The sequence below is a fragment of the Stegodyphus dumicola genome, chromosome 4, assembly GCF_044657685.1.
Source record: "Stegodyphus dumicola isolate Sdum_Otavi_A_Nest chromosome 4, ASM4465768v1".
In the NCBI taxonomy this organism is placed as follows: Eukaryota; Metazoa; Arthropoda; class Arachnida; order Araneae; family Eresidae; genus Stegodyphus; species Stegodyphus dumicola.
The window spans coordinates 158,905,016-158,926,906 of NC_140771.1; the positions used below are offsets into that span (position 1 = coordinate 158,905,016).

At 33.1% G+C, this 21,891-nt stretch overlaps 1 protein-coding gene across 2 annotated transcripts in view; it reads right to left on the reverse strand.

The window, feature by feature from the left end:
* Window positions 1–12,057, reverse strand: part of LOC118204603 (ubiquitin-conjugating enzyme E2 R2-like) — a 35,754-nt gene extending 23,697 nt beyond the window's left edge. The window contains exons 1-2 of one of the 2 annotated variants that reach the window (XM_085815665.1): window positions 11,687–12,057; window positions 27–113 (exon numbers count right to left, since the gene is read on the reverse strand). In XM_085815665.1, the coding sequence (XP_085671791.1) occupies window positions 27–113; window positions 11,687–11,899 (300 nt within the window). In that variant the 5' untranslated portion in view covers window positions 11,900–12,057. The remainder of the gene's footprint in view (window positions 1–26; window positions 114–11,686) is intronic. The other variant, XM_085815666.1, reaches the window with a different exon arrangement.
* Between the last annotated feature and the right edge of the window lie 9,834 nt (window positions 12,058–21,891).

Genomic DNA, 21,891 nt, shown 5'->3' on the forward strand with positions numbered 1-21,891 from the left:
ATGAATTACACAGAAATAATACTCACTTCATACACATTTGGATGCCATACTTTAGACAGGAATCTAATTGACGGAGGTGAATAAGGATAATCTGGAGGAAATTTTACATGTGCCTGGGAAAGATAAAAATTCTCAATTTTGAAACAATTTTTTTAAAATTCATATACAAAATTATTATAAGGTTGGAAAAAAAAAAAAAAAAAAAAAAAAAAAAAAAAAAAAACTCTTTATTTTGTTTGATTTTAAGTTACTAATTTTTCTGAACAAGGATCTTTATAATTAGATTTGATTAAGTAAGAACTTACATTTTTTACTTCAGATTAGAATAAGAAAAATTTACAAATAAACTATCACTAAAGAGGTTAGAGGATAAAATATAAATTTAAAGTCTAAAAATAGTAATTACTCAGTACCATTTTAACTTTTGGTCTTTCACATATATTTACCTACTTGAAGTATTTCCCATTCTGCAAAATATACCTTTGCTCCTAATATTTTCCTGATAGTTTGATAAAATGATGATAACTGATGAAAATAACTGAACTTTTAAAAATGTTAACTCCAACCAATATTCTGGTGTGGTAGATACCTCTACAATTAGTGGAACAATTTTTTAAAATTTTTTTCTACATTACATTTTTTCCCCCCCTTCTCTTTTTTACAGCCAATGCACTAACCCTCTATGTGGTGCAGGTTTTCGGATCTATCATGAAGACCTGTACTTAAACAGCATTAATTAAATTTGTATAGTTACTTATTTTAGTCTGTATTTTCATAAACCTACATTCATTCAGATGGCATTTACACATTATTAAAAAAAGTAAGAAAGCAATATATCTTAAATTATAAGCTAATACATACCATGACAGCCAGTGATGCCGCTCAAAGGGTTAACTGTTCAAATAATACACATGAACTTGATGCAAATACACAGTTTTTTTTTCCACCAAGGCAGTAAAAAGGCTGGCAATATGCTAGCTAATTTATTACTTTTTAATAACTACAGATAAATATTATTCCTTTAATGCAATTAAAATAAAAAGTTTACAGTACAAATCTGAGTTTATTTTTATTTAAGTACTTCCAGAAACAGCATTACTGTTAAAAATGATACACACAAAAGTATATTACCATTTCTTTACTCTTTCAAAACAAGCACTAGTAGCTAACTAGTGTGTTTCTTTACTTATTTTTACTTATTTAGAAAGAAGAGGAGGATATATATATATTTATCTAACTCCTCTACTTTTTATTCTTTAATTTATAGCTGAATTAATGACTTTTATAGCTGAATTCAAGGTCACATTCTTGAAGCTGGGAAGTCCCTGGAATGATTCTTGAAATAATTTTCTCGAAATAGTACCTTGAGGTATATGCCATTTGTGCATCTTCTCGTGTCCCTCAGATTTTCATCCTCACTCTTTTTAGTTAGTAAGCACATAGAGGCATCTAAGTTATGATAAAGAAATGGAAAGACTGAGAAACGTGCAAGATACCATTTCAACAGATGACAAATCGTTCAGCGAAGAGGAGGAAGAATTAATAGATGAAGAATACAATAGCAATCACAATTCATCAACAGACAGTGATATAAACACTAAATTAGATAGTGAATTAGAAAATGAATCAAATAACAAAAATTATGTCAGTAAAAATGGCCTGATATGGAAGAAAAACAAGTTCCAAATGAATGTTAGGACTAGTTCTAAAAGCATTATCTTCAAATTTCCAGAAAATATGGTTATTCAAATGATGCATCAACAATATTCTTTTCCTGGTCTCTGCTCATCAACAAACACAATAGAAATGATATTTCAATACACAAATATTTACGTTGGTTCTATTCAGGAGCAGATGGTATGTGAGCACGATGCAAAACAAGTACTAGTAGCTAATTGGATGAATGAAAAATCAAAGCACTTTTGGGACTTTTGTATATGTATGGTGTTCACAAATCCTCTCATATATAGGAATGGATATTTTCCACAAAACAATGTCCTGCAAGCAGTTCCTTTTCCTACTAAGATGCCTTCAGTTTGATGATATCCGAGATCGTCCAAGTAGAAGAAAAAGGTGTGTATAAATTGGTTCCCATTAGACAGTTTTTAAAAAATTCTCAGAGAATTGTCAGAAAGGCTACACTGTAGGTGATTATGTAACAACTGATGAAAAATTACAACCATTCAGGGTTATGATGTGCATTTAGGCAACACATGCTTAAAAAACCTGCCAAATATGGCATAAAAATATTTGCTTTGGTTGATTCCAAAGTACTGGAAAATGAAAATATATGTCGGCTAACAGCCAAAGAGGCCATTTCAGTTTGACAATGCAAACACTACTGTAAAATGTTTGATGGAACCACTATACAATTCTAGAAGGAAATCGACTGTAGATAATTGGTATACGGGATACTAAGGAAGAAAATAACTATAGTCGCAACTGTGAGAAAGAATAAGACAGAAATTCTGTCAGATTTTCTAACAAAGGGGACACATACTCTATAATTTTTGGTTTCCAGAATGAAACAATTGTTTCTTATGCACCAAGAAAAACAGAAGTGTTGTCCTATTATCATCAACTATGTGCAATGATAATAAAACTGGGGAATCGACTGGAGTACTGAAAAAGGCCAGAGATTATTTCTTTTTATAATCTAACCAACGGAGCAGTAGATGTTCTCGATGAAATGGCCAGAAGCAGTTTATACGTGTATTTGATACTCTACAGCTAGACTATAAAACCATAGACTGGGCCTATGGTGACCTTTTCTCAACTTTAAATGTTGCAGCAATTCATGCACGAATAATCTTATTTTCTACAAAAGCCACCAACTCAGTTTACAAACAGGCGTTCTTTTCTCAGATTATTGGAACTGACGTTAGTGAAAGATTACACAAATCAACTGCAGCAACAAATCATGCTTCCTTTGAAACTAAAAGAAAAATTCATTTCAGAAGATTGTAACATGAAACCACCATCTAAAAAAATAAAAAAACATTTACAGAAGAGCCACTGCTTGCCCTAAAAACAAGGACAAAAAGGCACAGTTTCTGTGTAAGAAATGTAATATTAGTATTTGTATGGAGCATATGAACTTAATCTGCCACAGATGTGCAAAAATAAATGTAAGTAAAGTATTTCATTTATTATATTCTTCAAAATATTCTAAAGTCCTTTGCTTTTTATGTTAATCCACATTTATACTGATGTGTATATAATTAATGCAATTTAAAATGCATTAACTGCTTTTGGGCATGACATAGCCAGCATACCTTCTTGTGTTGGTAATTTCGGCATGTGTGCTTGCGGGTTAAACTGCCTTGTACATTTTCAAAATTTTCACAGTTTTGTTATCATAAGTTTTGAATTAAAAATTTGCATTTGGTTTTGCTTTGGGACTCAATCTACTCAAAATATTCTTTAAAATTTGTCTTTATTTTGCAATCTTTCTGATTTTGTCCATGTTTCTTTATGCTACAATTTTGTAATTGTTGCACCTGTAGGGATTAAGACACTGATTACTTTGATTTTTTTCCTAAGATTATTTTTACATTTTAAACTTCAATTGTCATCCTTGTCAGTTCAGAAACATGCTGTTTTATTTATTCATTTCTTTCATTGCACCAACCCCCTTATGGCAATGCAGTGAATGATGTAAATTTTATATTTCATTTTTGGTTTTGATATATTTTGCCCCTTGTTTCTTCTAGTCTGCCACTGTGCTTTTTTTTTGGGGGGGGGTGTCTTTCATGTGGTTTATTCTGAACTGAACATGGAATAAATTTTTAACATATTTTATATTTTATTTTGCATTATTATGTAATAAAGTAGATGTTACATCAACACCACTTGAGTTACTATTTTTTCAGGTAAAAATACACCAATCCAAATAAATAACACACACAGAAGTTATTTAAAAATAATTATTACTGTAGCCTAAAATGCAATCAGCATTCAATTAATAAAATATTCTATTTACCAGTTATAATCAAAAATTCATAAGGCTTCAATTTTTTTTTTTTTTTAACTTTAGCTTTAAATCAGGTAATTAAATTTTTATATTTTTAAATCAGATCTAGTCACCACAATATAAGTATCACACACAGAAATGGTTTTACAATAATAATCAACAAACTTCACCACCAAGATTCAATTCATTGAAATTTTATATGCAGATTTTCAAAGAAAACTAAATTTTCACTTTCTGTAATGTCTACTTTATATTAGAATAAAAACCAAAGATTTGAGATTTCAACTGCAGTTCCTAAAATTATATTCAAAATACTAACATTTTTAGTCAAACTTTTATCAATATGAGAAGGTTTACAGTTTCCTATCCTCAGAATCTAAATTTCTTCCTCCTTCTATTAACTTCATCTTCACACACAAGGCTTTCATTCTTTCATGGTTTTCACATTTATCATTTAATACAAATATTTAAAACAAAACCTAATAAGAATGGAAACTCCCAAAACAAAAAGAGTTTGTACTTTTATATTAGGTGAGCTATTTCAACACTCTTTTATTAACTTCATAGAATTTTTAATTACCAGTTAGGGTAAATGTAGCCAAATATAATACATATCAGTATTACTTGACTTTTCATGCTATATTTAATAAACATAAATCATATTTTTAACACAAATTTCTTTTATGACACTATTAAGAATACCAGAATTTAAATGCAACTATTATTTTAAATTTCACCATTTTAACTATCAAAATTAATTTTCAGAATTAAGTGCTTTTAAGTGTCAGAATGCACAAATATTCAGTTTTTGGTAACATGGGGGGAAAAATTTTTGTTTTAGAAAATGGAAAATATTTTTTAAGAAAAAATAAAATAATTTTTTCCCCGCCAAAAATACGAGAATAACATAGGACATGAATTTCTTTCAAGAAAGGGACAAAATTTTATATTTGATATATAGTTTCACATATCAGTCAAAAAGAAAGAGATTACTTAACAGATAAAAATTAAAGCATGCAAAATAAAAAACTCACCTTTAATAGCAAATAATATGCATGGTTAGAGTAGACTGAAGGGTACCCCTTGTATATTTCATTTATAGTAACCTGAGTAGTTGAATGTTCCATAAATATACTTTTACCTAGAGTTCTGAACTAAAAATATATCAATGTGTACATGGACAAAGTCAAGGGAGTGCGCAATGCCATGTTTGTGCAATTCTCTTATTTTGTCTTTGTGTAGCAGCAATTTTTGGCTAATAAGTCAAAACTTGGTCTCCATGTACCGCCAATTTTCACCAAGGGGTACCCATAAATATACTTTTACCAAATGCATGACTGCACATATTGCAATATGAAATATATTTTATTTACCAACTTTAACTTTGCCAAGTCACATCATCAGACTTATTTTTAAAGACATAGAACTTAAAAGATAAAAAATGTCAATAATTTTTAAGACCCAGAGAATACCCATCATAATTTGGAAAAAAAAAAAAAAAAATATTGTTCAACATAAATTGATCAAAGTAAAAAAAAAAAAGGCACTTTTCCATTTCGCCGGCACAAATCTCACCAAGGAGACTTCATTGGCGACAACACACATAATACACATAAAAAATGTTAACAAATGTTAGTTCTAAAAAATTTTTATTTTGAAGGTATGAACATTTTAATATTGCTTAAAATTTTGTAAAAAGACATTAAGAATTTACTATGCTTTAACGGTACAACATCCTGATTCGCAGTTTCTTATCATGTGACCCCAACTCACGTAAACTATGCTAAAAAAATCTAATTCTCTCAGTAATTATCCACATTAATTTCAAGTTAAATCTTAATTTGGAATACAAGTTTAAATGCAAGAATTATTTCAATTCATACGAATAGCTTACTCAAAATTATGTAAAACCGCAGTGCTTTACTTCGCTACGGCATTCTCATTAGAATTGACAAATTTAACCCTTGACTTTGCTCCTTCAAAATTTTCGCCTTTGAGCAAGTGGTGTGATTGCATCCTAAATCACACCACTTAATTACCATGAATGGCCTTAGGGTATAAAACTGAACTATCTGGGTAAAAATTCTATGTAATTGCATACCAGTGTTGAAAGAATCGGATAATCTTTGGAATATGGTAACAGGTAGTTTGGCGACATTTTGGTAAGGCGATAAAGGTTACTAGCTAGGACTTTAGCAGTGTACATGGATAATAGTGTACATGGTGCACAATGCCATTTTTGTGCAATTCTGGAATTTTTTTTAAAGTGAAAATAGGTCGACGTGTACATGGATACCATGTATGTGCAATTTTTAAAAACGTGGCAAACAGTTTGCGATTCTGCACTTTCTCCCAATTTCGCACCTAATCTTCGTCATGATTAAGCACTTTTGTTCCATAAAAGTTCTAACATAAGCATAATTCGGCTAGCAGATTGTTGGAAAAAAATGTTGATTAAAAAAAAATGCTTTTACTTACTGAAAACAAAATGGCGTCCAAAAAAAAAACTAGCAGGTTGCTGTAGCAGGGTTGGTCGCCAAATTTTCGCCAAGTTACCATAATCCAAAGAATAATCAAAAAAACAATCTGATAAGAAATGGCTGCGACTTATTTTGAAAATGAGGTGTAAAAGATTACCAGCAAGGATATTTCGTTTGGTAACAGTTGTACCATTTTTGGCGACTTTTTCACTTCGCCGCCAAAATGGAAAAGTACCAAAAAATGTATTGTTTAAAGTTATTCCGGTAGTACTCTTATATACGCCCTTAAGTCGCCAAATGTGGCAATGTGTGTTCTGCAATGGGTTTTGGCACGACGTTGTTTGTATGGCAACTCTTTTGACGTGAAAACTTGATTTTGTTGTAGTGGTTTTATTTGGTGATTGGTTTGGTGGGCGTTTTGAAATGGCTTACGCTGCAACGAAAGACGTGGTGGCACTTTCAGTCACGTATTTTGGATTGTGTGCAAGTTAAATTTAGTATTAAAAGGTATGATATTGGAGTTGTTAACTAGTCTTTTATTCACGGGTGTGTTTACGCAGATTTTATTCATAAATGTATGCTGGACTTTGTATGCTCTGTATCTCAGAAGATAACATGTAACGATAAAGGGGTGAAAATTAATATTTCTACTGTTTGAAGAAGTCTTCACAATGGTAAGTGCATTTTATTTTGTTGTTCTTATTTTGTAGAATGTTATGTTCATTTTTTTTTTCCTATGAATTTCTATCATTAATGTTGTTTTTTAAATTGTTTGTAATTTATTTTAGTTAGCTGATTTGTGCACAATGTCTAGATTGTGCAATTCGCTGATATTTTTTTTAAAGTTAAAACAGAATGCTGTGTACAGGGTATTGTTTGAAATTTATTGTTATGTTAGTTTATTTTAGCAAGGTGTGTGTAGGTCCTAGATTCCTACACTGCACAGATTATGCAATTCTCTGATTATTTTAAAGTTAAAACAGATCGCTGTGTACATGTATTCTTGTCAAATATTTTTGGTTAGAAACTTTACGTTTTTGCCAGATAAATTTTCTGTTTTTGTTTCAGATTTTTGGCATAAATTATGTGATAAAAAAGCGGCTTTTGCACGAGTGAAAACCACGTTTTTAAAGATATTTTAGGCTTAAAGTTCAAAATGTAGACAAAAAATTTAGATAGTAATATGGCGCCATGGAGTTTCTCGCCACCAACCGAGGGCATGTGTAAGAGTAGTTCTGTTATTCCCTATTATGAATAATAAAGATGCACTCAATTCACACTTCATCGGTAATACTATATACAGTCAAAAGTCTTTAATCCGAACTCATTGGGCGATTCCAGATTATCGGTTTTTCTGGATTATAGATCATCAGTTTAAATCTGGTAAGATGGCATGCAGAAATTATAAAATTAAAAATATGAAATCATAATTTATGAAATAAAGGGCAATTATGATATAAAGGGTATCAAAATTTACGAAAAAAAGCTTAATATTTATTTGTTTACTTTATTCAACATTTCTTTCAATGGGCGCATGCGTTAAGTATACATTAGGCATAGTCGAAATTAGAAAATTGCAACCAGAAAACTATTTGATATGTATTCGTGATATGATATTTATAATGACAAGGAGTTTGATTTAAATAATATCAAAAACGGAGTACATTGATATGAAATACTACATTTAGTAAGGAATTAGAAGCCAAATAAAATAAAAACATCTGCCTTGAAGATGAGGATAATGCTGACAGATCAACTTCCAGTTCATTGCGCTCCGCGGCGTCCCCCCCCGCAGAGCAGCGTGAAATTGATAAACAGATTTCGGAATGGTTAGAGAAGCAAAGGATATGCCTTTATCCATTTTTTGCAGGAATTCCACTTTTTGTTTGATGGACATTGAAACATGCTTTCACTTTGTAGATCCTTTGGCAGCTCCAGAATCGGAAGTTCTTTTTGACATAGTCGAAAGTTCAAGCTTACTTTTATAAAATTACTATAACAGTCTGCAAAAAATAAGCCGGATCCAATTAGAAGATTAAGGAACAACACAATCTGCAACATTAACTGAAATAGATAATTAGATAATGTTAGATTAGCTTATACCGTTCGTTATACATTAAACACACGTGTCAAACGTATTATGCGTTGACGCAAACGCAGAAAGTTTGTAGCTTTGAGGTCCGGATTATAGATCATTCTGGATTATGGACGTCCGGATTAAAGACTTTTGACTGTATATCTACAGAAGGTATTCCACATATTTTTAGGGGATTTTCTTCTGGTGTAAAGAAAATTCGTCTGCTTGAAAAAATTTTTTTTAACTGCAGCTATATTTTTGAAAGTATAAATTATCGTCTGCTACTTGATGGTTTTGTTTTCATACAAAATCACATTTTTAAAGAAACAATGTATAGAAAGAAGGCTATGTTTGCGCTCTTCCCATAGAAAATTATTCATATCTAATTAGCAAAAATTGTAGTGAAAACCATGGGTTTTCAATATCTAAAGATATGACAGGTAATATCATTAATAAGAAACTGAATTGTTCCAAGTCTATATCCACGGAAAAAATTTAATGTTTCGAGTATTGCAAGAATAAGATCTTTATTGCTAAAAGAAATCCGCTAAGTAAAAGGACAGCAGCAAAACAATTAAAATCCTCAGTATTAACTGTATGATTAATGCTGATTTGAATTTTAAAAAGAAGAAAAAAAGCATAATGTGCGCCGATGCCGAATACCCTGTGGAATTCTTTACGAGAAACAATTATCTAGAAAAATATTTTCACAACAGATGTAAATTGGGTGTATTTAAATTATTGCAATAAAAGAAAGATCCATTTATTATCATCAGAGCGGAGAAAAATAAATTCTTAAAATATGATTAAAAGAATCCAAAGAAAGTTTTTCAGGCGGATTTATGACTGTTGCTGGTTTTTTATATAAGAACAAATTAAAAATAAAGAAGGTGGTAAAAAAATGTTAAGATCAACTCCACATATTATCAGGAACATATTTTATACCTAATTTTCAAATATAAAATACCGGTACTTTTCTGTTTCGTGGCGCAAGTCTCACCAAGCAGACTTTATTAGCAACAACATACAGTATACACATAAAAAATATTAACGAATTAACATTTGAATGGTAATGGTTCTAATAATTTTTTATTTTGAAGGTATAAACATTTTAATATTGTTTAAAATTTTGTAAAAAGCCAATAAATAAAGACATTACATTTGTAAAAAGACATTAAGAATGTACTATGCTTTCATGGTTCAACATACTGATTCGGCAATTTATATAACGTGATCCCAAGTAATCTCATCTCGCGTAAACTACGTTGCAAAAAGCTAATTCTCTCAGTAATTATCTACATTAATTTCAAGTTAAATCTGAATTTGGAATACAAGTTTAAATGCAAGAATTATTTCAATTCGTATGAATAGCTTTTCTGAAATTATGTAAAAGCACAGTGCTTTACTTCGCTAGTGCATTCTCATTAAAATTGATGAACTTAACCCTTGACATTGCCCTTTTTATATTTTCGCCTTCAGATTAGCAGTGTGATTGTATCCTAATTGACTCAATTTGAATTGCCTTAAGGCATAAAATTGGACTATCTGGTAAAATTTCTATGTAATTGTATGGCAATGCTGAAAGACAATCAATCTGACAAGAAAAGGCTGTGACTTGTTTTGAAAATGAGGCGCACAAGATTACCAGTTAGGATATTCCGTTTGGCATCTGTTTTACTATTATTGGCAAATTTATAGCCTGCACCGGCAAAATGGAAAAGTACAAAAATACCTTCTCTTTATCCATAGTGCCATCAATGAGTAGAACCGCATCACGACAAAGCAAACAGCCACACATCAAACTTACTGTTATTTTCCCTAAAAAATGAAACAATAAATGGTTATCAAAGCTATAACCCTTTACTTCTATTCCTAGTAAATCTGAATGGATCTTCGAATTGTCTACCTACAACCTCCTTGGACCTTAGAAAACTGTTCAAGAGGAATGGGCTAATACCTCTTCTAATAAAACGAAAGGTTTTGTCTTGGAAATGGATGATAGTGAAAAATAAGGGTTGCCATATAGAACATTTAGAGTACAAAAATTTTAGGTAAGATGTTTCCATAAATACAATGAAAATTGTCTAAAAAATGTGCAAACAGCCTCTGTACAGTAAACTATTGATAGCAGTGAATTTTATGTAAAAATTAGAACATACTGAAAAACTTAAACTAAACTGAAATCTGAGAAATGGAAATTTCTCTATAAAATGAACTTCTTTATTCAATTTTTAATACAATACACTATTAGGCATTTTATTTTCGAACAGGAGTTGTGACAAACAGGCAATACTAGGAATACTAGGTGGATTCCAATTGCATACTGAAGATTACAATTACATACTTCCCAATTGCATACTGAAGGCACACATGGAAGAAAAGGGAGATAATATCTTATATTCTCTCCCACTTGAAAGGTGCTCGAAAGAAGGGGACACAATCACCAAATATGGACAGTGACAAATTATCCCACACCACCTTTTAATTCAGATGCCAGTAACAAGATTTGAAACACGTGTAATTCCTTCAATGGAACTTGGACTACACATGAAGCCTAAAACATCAACATATATGATAATATGAAAAATACCTAACAGAACATGGTATGCTTTATTTTACACACAAGTTTTTACATGTTAATGAAATATCAGCTCAAAAATATTTTTGCTACCACCTAGTAGCTTAGACAGCATTTAAATGACAAACTGAATCACAAAAAATATTCCATAGTTCTTGAAAGGAAACTTAAAAAATATTTTTTTTCGTATAAATGTTTCCATTAATTTACATGGAATTATAAGAAAATTACTAAATTTAGTGAAAATATACATACTTCATGGTAAGACAATTTTAGCTTTGAATGTGTGGAATAACAATAAATATACAGAAGTACACAAAGGCAGAGAAAAGTGACCTAAATTACGATTAATGCATTTATATAATGTAGTATAATAAATTAAAGAGCAAAATTAAATAACACTGAAATGTCATAAATGATATTAATTTTACTTTTACACTTTCTGTCACACTATGATTAAAATTTAAATGAAATATAAATTCAAAATATTAGACACTCATACCGATATAAAATCATGGCAATTAATTGTCATTGATGTAAACAAATAGTTAAAACTAATTCAACCAAGTAATCATCACCTTACAAGGATATTTCAGCCAGTGAATGTTAGTTACCTTGAAATATCCGCCTTCATACAGCGTTTTAGGAGGTCCAAAAATCGCTACTTCCCATTCAAACAGATTTTCCTCGGTAACAAGCTTGACGCGAAAGCCTTCGACAGGTTCTTCTTGAAGGCTTTTGAATTCCAAGGCTAAAGCACGTAATGCACTGCTTGTAGGGTTTTGTGCCATTCTAGATTAAATTCTACGTTTTCGATGATTTGTTAGAATAAAGGAACTACAGTTAAAGTGTTCAATAATCACAATACCAAATTTCCATCCAGTGGAAACAAAGCACAAAGAGAGGTTCACGCACTGCAACTACCACAGCTGAACAAATGACGTCAGTAACAAGAAGTAAACAGGATTTGAGTTGGGTTGAGTGTCACTCACACTAGCAATAACCTGTACTGCAGTCGTGACGCATTTCCTCTTTTGTAAGGCTCTAGTAGCTCTAGCTAAGGGTTTCTGGAAGACATACCGAAAATGAATAAAAAGGCTCCCAAAACAACAGAAGAATAAATTATAACATACGGAAGTTGTAAAAGAGTTTATATAACATTTAGTCCATAATTATCCAAAAGAATTTAAGGAAAAAAAAAAAAGGAATTCTTAAAATGTGAACCCTATAATAAGTAATCAGAGATATTCTTGTAATATAGGGATTAAATCCTCCACATGTACTTTCTGGGTATATTGCTATGGCTAACTATCTAGCTATGAGACATAAACTTCAGGAGTTCAGAGTTCAGGGACTAGTCCTTTGATAGAGACTATGATAGAAACTTTGGGTGATAAGGTTCGGAGAACAGCCTTAACGCCAAAACGGGGAGAAACGGCATATTATGGTAGACCACGTTATGGTTGTCATCCAGGACAGCGGGATACTTTTTCCCTGCTAAGGGATTATCCGTAGCAGCAGATCGGGATACGTATACGGAAAATATTATTATGTTTGCTGTTTGCTTATCAAGCAAAGAGTGTTAAATTAGAAATAGCACATAATTGAATAAAATATTGATAATATATATAAAAATAAGTGTCTTGCACCTGTAAATATTTATTTAATGCTTTATTTTCTGTTTTCATTTGCTTTGTTATGCTTCCCTGTACTCATCGATGTTCAAACATGGTTTATTCTATAGCTTTTTAGTATTTATTTTATGTGCATTGATTGCAAGTAATCTATTAACATTTTCTTGTACTTTCTTTCTTGCAATGTGTGCTTTCATATCATATTCATAGTTATGTACAGTAATCTGAATTCAGAGGAACTTTAAATTTGCCTGTAGAGTGGCAGTTTTACTTCACAGTTGGGTAAAATCCTAGTATACGGTGCAGCCTTGGCGCGTTTTTGAAAATTATCGCCAACACCAAAAATGACCCAAAGAACGTCTATGTATATATTATACACTATCACTACATAGTACATACTATATAACTATGTATAACTATATACATTCTTTGAATGACCCGTTTACTACTCATCGTATATGTTTCGTTTTTACTGCTCATCATAAAGTCGCCAAAAGTAGCCAAATCCCGTATGCACCGGATACTAGGATTAAGCCCACAGTTGCTACAAATATCTGGCTTAAACAGACCTAAGTTCTCAGACTAAGCATTTTGCAGTATATTTGTTCTGGGACATTTGTAGCCTCAGTCTGATATTTAGTTTATAGCACATTTAATATTTTTAGTATTTATTGTACGAATTAGAAATAATAATAACTTTTTAGAAATATGTATGTGATAAATTTGTGTGCTGTTAGCCATGGTAATGCTTTTAAGTCTTAATTGTTCAAAATTCGACAAAATGCGATTTCATTTTTAATTGCAGTATAAATATAAAAATTTCATTAAACTTGCTAGAAGGATATATATTTTGTAGTATTTATTGAAAAAGAAAATGTAAAGCGAACTGGTAATTAGACGAAAGACCTATCTGGTCTCAAAAACTTTTGCGCATAATGCTGCAAAAAGATTTGAAAGAATAGTAGTAGGTAGGAACATTGCAGCAACCTTGCTAAAAAGTTACCAAGAGCTGTAGCTCCACGAAATGTTATAACATAGTACTACATAGACAATAAGAAATTTGCCTGGTAAAACTGGGAACTACTTATGTAGTATTTAAACACATATTTAGTTACATGCATTATGTAATGGAAAGAGTAATTTGCATTAAACATTTCCTCACCTTAATAGTAATTTATATATATATAATGCATTATGAACTGAGAAGTCTCAATAAATTTTAATAAATTAATATTTCCTGGTGTCATAAAATAATGCTGTATGCAGTTAATAAAAGTGGATTTAAATGCTATAAGAATAAACTAAAAATAGTTTGTTTCATTTTTGATTTTAATTATCATAAATATATATCATCTCCAACTTACGGAATGTGATAGTGAAAATTTTGCAGTATTTCCTTCATGATTTATTTAGTTTAATGAAGTAAACTGAAGTCCTTGGTAATTGTTTATGATTACAGCAAGATATTTGTGAATTATTATAAATGAATTGTACAAATAGACAATGCAAACTTCATGCATTACAATGACAGTGGATCTTGTTCATGAAACAGAGATTGATTCTACTGCAGACCTTGTCAATGCAGCAGAGACTTGCTGAATAGCTTTTAAAGTATATGCCAATCACTTCTTTGTCATTGTGATGCATGTATTGCAGTTAGTAACATTTCATCTGAACAATTCTGATAAATATCAAGCATTATTTCCTGTAAATATCTATGATTAAAATGGCATTTTATTCTCTATGTTCTTTGCACTTAATATGTTTCTGTATTCATGTTTCACATTCCACAATACATTGTATTGCAAAAATTATTACTTAAGCCATGCTATATTATACATTAGAGGGTTGACTATAGAGCCAAATAAAAATTAAATTTTATGTATATTAGGAATAGTATTTATATGATAGTTGAATTATAGAGTTCACGTCATAAGTCATATAAATAACTACCTATCAAAATTTTTGCAGTGAAATTTATTATCCCCTTTTTTACCAAATAAAAACAAAATGAGGCATTTAATACCTGTAAGTTATGTAAATAATGAGGCATAGAAAATCTGCAAGGCATGTAAAATCTGTTACTCATGTAAGAGCAATACAGTTATTCAACTAATATGTTTAACAATAATATTGATTCTAGATTAGCTAATTGCCCCCCTTCTTGAAAAAAACATATAATGCATAGGACATTTTACAGAATTACAGCTAAACTCAAATTACATACTTTATAATTTAATCATTTAGTAATATTTTTGACTTATTTTATTGTGATTTTCATTTTTATTTTAATTTGATTTTGCTTGGTTTGCATGATTTGTTTATGGGAAAGTATGTGAGAGCTATTTGCATAAGCAGAAGCATGCTTTCATAGAGGACTTTCTAAAAGACACTCACTCGCATCCCCATTACACATGCAGCCAATCTGTTTACCTAGAATTGCAGTCAGGTCAAACTACCAGCTTTGAGCAACTTTACTGCTCAAGCACTGGTGGGCACATTTTTGTTATGATGGAATAAATTTTTTCATTGTATTTTTACATTTTTCTTTGAACAGTTATGGACTTATTTTCTGTTTTTAAGCTGTGATATTGAGACTATTGTGGTGTCATTTTACAAATGACTTGTATTCATACATGTGCCCCCAATAATACTTGTGTAATTAAAAACTTGCTCAATGCTTATTATGCAAAGTATTCAGTTTAAAAGTGTACCCTTCATAAAAATCATAATTGTACACATTCATAAGACATACCTTGTATATATCATACATTCAGGTTTCAGCCTTAGAAGGCAAGTGAGTGATGTTCCATTTGGAAAGATTGATTGGAAGGAGCCTGTGCGTGAATACTTTGTAACAAGATAGATACTTCATTTACTGAAGAATACTTGCTGGAAACATCAGTACTTTCCTAAAAATATGAAGTTGGCAGAAGTGACGTTATTCCTAAAATCAGGCAAAACTCTGGCAGAACCTACATCTTACAGGCCAGTCTGTCTACTGCCAGCACTCGGTAAGGTATTGGAAAGAGTAATTCTTTACAGATTGGACTTCTTCCTGCAAAGGAACAACGCCCTGCATCCCAACGAATATGGATTCCGAATGGGCAACTCAACTGAACATGCCATAAAAGACTTAATGGCCACTATCAAACAGAACAAGGATAACAATTTGCACTCACTGGCAATAGCCATTGACATCAAGGGAGCCTTTGACTCCCTTTGGTGGCCAGACATAATAAATTTGCTGCACAACATGGCGTGCTCAACAGCCATTATTACCATCCTTCGCTCATACCTTCAAGATCGAAGTGTACAAGTAACATCAGACAGCGGCATTTATGTCAAAAATGTCTTTAGAGGATGCCCACAGGGGTCATGCCTTGGACCAACACTGTGGAATATAGTGGCAAACTCGGCATTTCGTCAGTTTGAGAGCGTAGAATACGCTCGAATCATAGCCTATGCGGACGATTTTATGCTAGTTGTGGCAGGAAGGAGTAACCTCGAAATGAGATCTCAATACTGTCTTGATCTGTTCTCCCAATGGGCCAGAGCACATAAGCTTCAGATTTCGGCAGAGAAAACTAAAGCTTTGCTCATAGGACGCAGCAGGCAGCTAAGACACAACCCAAGCATTAAACTCCATGGGATACCGCTAAAATGTTTCCCCCAATTGAAATATCTTGGGCTATTACTCGACAACAGACTTTCTTGGATGCCACATGTCAGGAATCTTAAGACTCGAATTAGCATCCTAAGCAACAACATGAGACGCATGACTTCACATAAATGGGGTATCTCATCTAAGCTACTAAAAATTTGGCATAGAACCATTACAGAAAGAGTAATAACTTATGGAGCAGCAATCTGGGGTGGCGAACTTACCTCTCATATGAAAAGATCCCTGCTCTCTATTCAGAGACAGCAGCTACTTCAAGTATGCAGGGCCTACTGTACAACGTCAACACTAGCCCTACAACAACTAGCAGGACTTCCTCCCCTAGATTTGATAGTAGAAAGGGAGGCAGCTATCGTAAGGGTTACCAGGCTGGGTCAAACTTCAACACTCTGGGGTCATAGTTATCACCACTCGAACTACGAGGAGCAAAACAACTGCAATAACTTTCATCCAGCAGCTTTTAATCTCTCTGACGGTATCAGCATAAACGACCAACCAATTCAGAGGTACAGTAATAACCTTTATGGCTCCAAAACTGAGAAAGGCACGGGCAGCGCCTTCTGTAGACTAGAAAATGGAGTTGTAACATTCGAGTGGAAAAGGAAATTAGGCTTGAACAACTCGGTAGACCAAGCAGAGCTTCTAGATATCAGTGCTGCAATTAGATATGCGAACACATGTCAACAGGAGAAATTCTCCATACTCAGTGATTCGGCATCAAGTCTGACGGCTATCGCAAGTCAAAACAGCCGGAGTCCATTGGTATACAGAATTCAGAAACAGCTTCTGACAATGCCTATTTCGCAAAGACCCACTTTAAAATGGGTTCCCGCTCACACAGGGATTCAAGGCAATGAAGCCGCTGACCCACTGGCCAAGCAGGCAGCCAACTGTACGGATATATTAGAAAGACCAACTAAACTTCCTTGGTCTCATATTAAGCGAACAACTTTGACAAGTCTGCTACAAAATTGGCAAAGTAGATGGACAGAGGCAGAGGTAGGACGAAGGACATTTCGCTTACTGCCAAAAGTTAACATAGAAATAAAGACCCACTGTGCTAGCCTAACACAGTTCTTGACAGGTCATGGACCATTCCCAGTATACCTGAACAGATTTAGACTTAGGGATACTCCTTTCTGCGAATGCGGAAAGGAAGGCGACACGGACCATTATTACTTCCATTGTGTACATACAAGAACCTGGCACTTGAAGAAACCAGCGGACTGTGCCTGGGCAATGTGGATGACTAACACACTCAAAAACACAATAGCCCTTGATAAAATAGAGAAAATCTCAGAACACTGCCTAAGCAGAAACAACCGTGGATAATATTATAATGTTTCAAAAGTTCAGAACTTAAAGCAGATAACCAAAATAACGCTTAGTGCCTTGCAGTTAACAATATGCAAAAACTGTTATTAGTTTATAATATTCAACCTTGTTACTCTGGAGTCTTCCCCGCTGTGATGGTATATAATTCCGTTTGGTTCATGTCCGTAGTCGGAAGCCATCATAGCGGTGCACTCACTGAAGAATACTACTGAATTATATAGATATTGAAACTATCAAAGTGGTAGTACAAGAATTGGATCAGAGTATGGAATCATTAATCAAGGGATACTACATATGGCTCGACAAATCTACTCCATAGATTGATCTTCGCATAAATTCACCTTTGAAAACTGCCAAAAATATTTAACAAAAAAAAAAGGGAAGAACTCTTAATGTTATGCAATGAAAGGAATGGGTTTCTATTTCTATAGCAGTCTACACTTCCTGACAATAGATAAATTAAGTATACAAAGTAATGAAATCTTGCATCTTAAAAGAAAACCAGATACTTTTTCTGGTAGTAATGAAGAAAATCTAAAGGTTTTCTAAAATTGCCAGAAGAAAACTTCCAAAAAATGCTACTAAATATGTAACTAGTAAAAAAAAGTTGTCATCTAGATTCATCTAAACCCCAAGATAGCAGTCAGCATTCTACAAGTAACCCAGATAATCCTAATAGTCAAACAGAATTTTTCACCTCAACCTAGTTCAGTTTCATGTATCAAATCTCAGAGAAGGCGTGAATGTCATATTCTTTCTGGCATGTAGGCATTTGAATTCTGCTGAAGCAAAAGTTTCCTAGAGCAGCCGATGGTAGAAAAAGATAAATACAAGACCATTGGCTAATCAGTTGCACTTTATTTTGCATGCACAATCTTATGCTTTCAAATATATTTTCATTTCAGAGCACGTTTGCCAAAATGGGACCGTCATTTATTACTTATCATTTATTATTTTAAAACATTGTATTTATTACAGATTGTATTATTACAAAATTTTAGTGATCAGTGTATTAATTAAACTTACTTAATTTTTACAAAAGTAATTATTGAGATATCTCAGGCTATTATAAATCTCAGTATATCATAAATTTTAAGGTATGTATATATCTGAAACTGTTAATAAGAAATTAGGCACATTGACATTATGTAAGTAAATTCATGTCATAAACTTGGTATATTTTTAATATATTAGAGGTATTTTGAACTGTGAGTCATAATTGGTTTGGTTTAGTTGATTATTGCAAAGCAAACTAGGGTTCTCTTTCTAAGGGGAGGATGCCTTCATGGAGGACTTTCTCGGGAAAACTAGCTCATATACATGCTACAGGTAGGGAAAACCATGAAAATACCCATGCAGCCAACCCAATTTTTCTGAAATCGAATAGGAACTGCCCGTATTCAGTGATTTTTTACCACTCAGCCACTGGTTACCTGTGCGTTATAAGACGTGCTGTCATTTACACTGAGTAAAATAAATTCTGCTTTATCATAACTGATGACACTTTTGTATGTCTTGCATTAAACTCTCATTTAAAATTCTTTTACCGTAAATGCAAAATTCAAGGAGGGGGAAAACTATCCCTTTCAAAAACATTGAGATTAATAGTTTTAGAAATTTTTAAAATACCAAGAGTAATTTCTTGTAAATAGTTATTCAGAATACCAAGAGTAGTAAATTACAATGTTATATAGAGAAGGGAATGAAATTCTAAAATAAAATGCGTTATAGATAGAACCGTTGTGCAGTATAGATTATCTTGTATAAATAAAGCAACAAGAAGAAGAAAGTTCACAAGGCTTTCAACTTTACATGTCAGTATTGAAAAACATTCTACAAAAGGATGAGAAGTTTTACACTGAATATTGACCATGTGGTTTAATGTTTTATTAATTATAAGCATATGCTTTTTCAAGTGCTATCTGCCTAGAACAAGATGCTTCTTAGCACCAAAGCCATGGCAGCAGTTCAATTGAAAGCATTCTTAAATCTTCCATAGATTTAAAGATGAAATTATATAACTTTTTCTAAAATTACTTACATGCACAGTATGTAAAATTTAAAACAATTTAATGCCTTACTTTCAGATTTATAGGCATTTTTATGAAGAACTGCAAAAAGAGGTTAATTTGATTGTCCTATCAATGCAAAACTGAAGTGTTATAGCAAATAAAAAAAATATTGTAAATAATCTTTATTACAAAAAGAAGATAGAATTTATATAGCTAAAGTATTTTTCATAAACAGCTGAAGGACAATGAAAAAAAGATCTGTCTTAATATGGGAGAAATTGCACTTGTGTCCTGGTATTTAATGAATAATAAGAGGAAAGTTAAGCATTTAGGTAGTGAAGGAATTATTTAATGTAGGAAAAACCAATTCATTAAGCATAATTTTAACATTATTTTGATAACATTTATGAAATCACCCTGTGAAAATGTTCTATTCTAGCTATAAGATATATAGCAGTCCATGTAAGATTTTATTAGAAAGACACACAAATAAAAGGCCATTATTGGTTTTCGTGGTTTCCCCATGCGTAACGTAAACATGAGCCAGTTTATCTTAATAAGTCCTCCATGAAAGCATCGTTCCTCTTAAGCAGATACCAGCCAGTTTCCCTTAGAAAGTCCTCCACGAAGGCATCTCTCCCCTTAGGCAGATAGCCCTAGTGTGCTTTGTCATAATTAAATACACCACACTTAAGCAGATACCCCTTGTAAACATCGCCATATTCAATTAATTTAACCTAGAATTTCAGTTGCATTTCTGTAACATATAAAACGACACACCAAAAAGGAGTTATCCGAATGAGACGAAAATCTGTAGATGGATTGAAAACGAAACTAGTATGATAGGAATTTAATTTTTTTTTTTAGGAAATACAACTACAATAGCAAAATAAATAATGTAATGGCCCACCTTTAGCCCTAATGCAAGCTGTAATCCGGTTAGGCATTGACTCGTAGAGTTGACGGATGTGCTCCTGGAGAATTCCTTGGCATATACTTTCAAACCAGCAAGTTAGATCGGCGCCATCGAGGGAGGGTCGGACACGACTCCTCAGAGCCCAAACGTGCTCAGTTGGGGAGAGATCTGGCGATCGCGGCGGCTAGGGAAGTGTTGGAGACGCATGAAAACAAGTAGAATTAGTAGAAAGGCATGCCGTGTGCGTCCGAGCATTACCCTGATGAAATGTAAGCCCAGAGATCCGCGAAAGGAAGGGCTAGAATCTCATCGAAGTGCTGCCATGCTATAAGCGTGCTGCACCAAATGAGGCCGGCTGTCAAATGAAATGGCACCCCATACCATAGCTCCTGGTTGTCTGGTTCACAGTATCCAGATGAGTATGCATTGCTGTTCTGAAAGTCTCCAGCCATGTCTTCGCTAGTCGTCGGAACTCACTTCGAAGCAGAACTCATCCCTGAAATTCCAGTCTGTTAGATCCCAGGTCGAATACCTCCGGCACCGCTGCAAACATGCTTAACGGTGTGCAATGACTATGGGTAGCCAGCGCAATGCATTCTGGGATTTCAGTCCCCCGTTCCCAGAGTCTCATTATCACTTGTTATTGCACTGATGTTCCGGCTACACGTCGGATTAAAGCATCAGAGGCTGAGGTTGTGAGCGTGTTCGGACGATCACTTTGTCCTTGCGTTCTGCCGTCGCTTTTGCTTGACCGTTACATTCTTGATGCTCTCTACAACCATGGTTCACCCATTCCTGTCAACGTCATAGAATGCTCGCATAGGTCGAATCCAAATATCTAGCTATCCTGCGGCCACCCTCATTCCTTTATTCTTAAACGGTGACATCTGCTCATACTTTTGACGAACCCGTCTACGAGACGTTGGTACAGTCCACCTAGATTGACGGACCCATACTCGCATGGAAGTTATGCATTATCAGTGGAATATCTTCCGTTTTATGTACCATTCGTCCATAGCTTAGTTGGCAGAGCAGTGGAGTGTAGAGGTGTTTACACAGCTATCCATTTCATCTGGATAATCCGCTGGAACTCCATAGCTTGTCAATCATTCAACACTAAATGTTAATCATTTCCATATTTCGTCTTAAGGTATAGCCATACGCAATTTCTACCTATTTGGATAACTTCTCAATGAGTCGATTT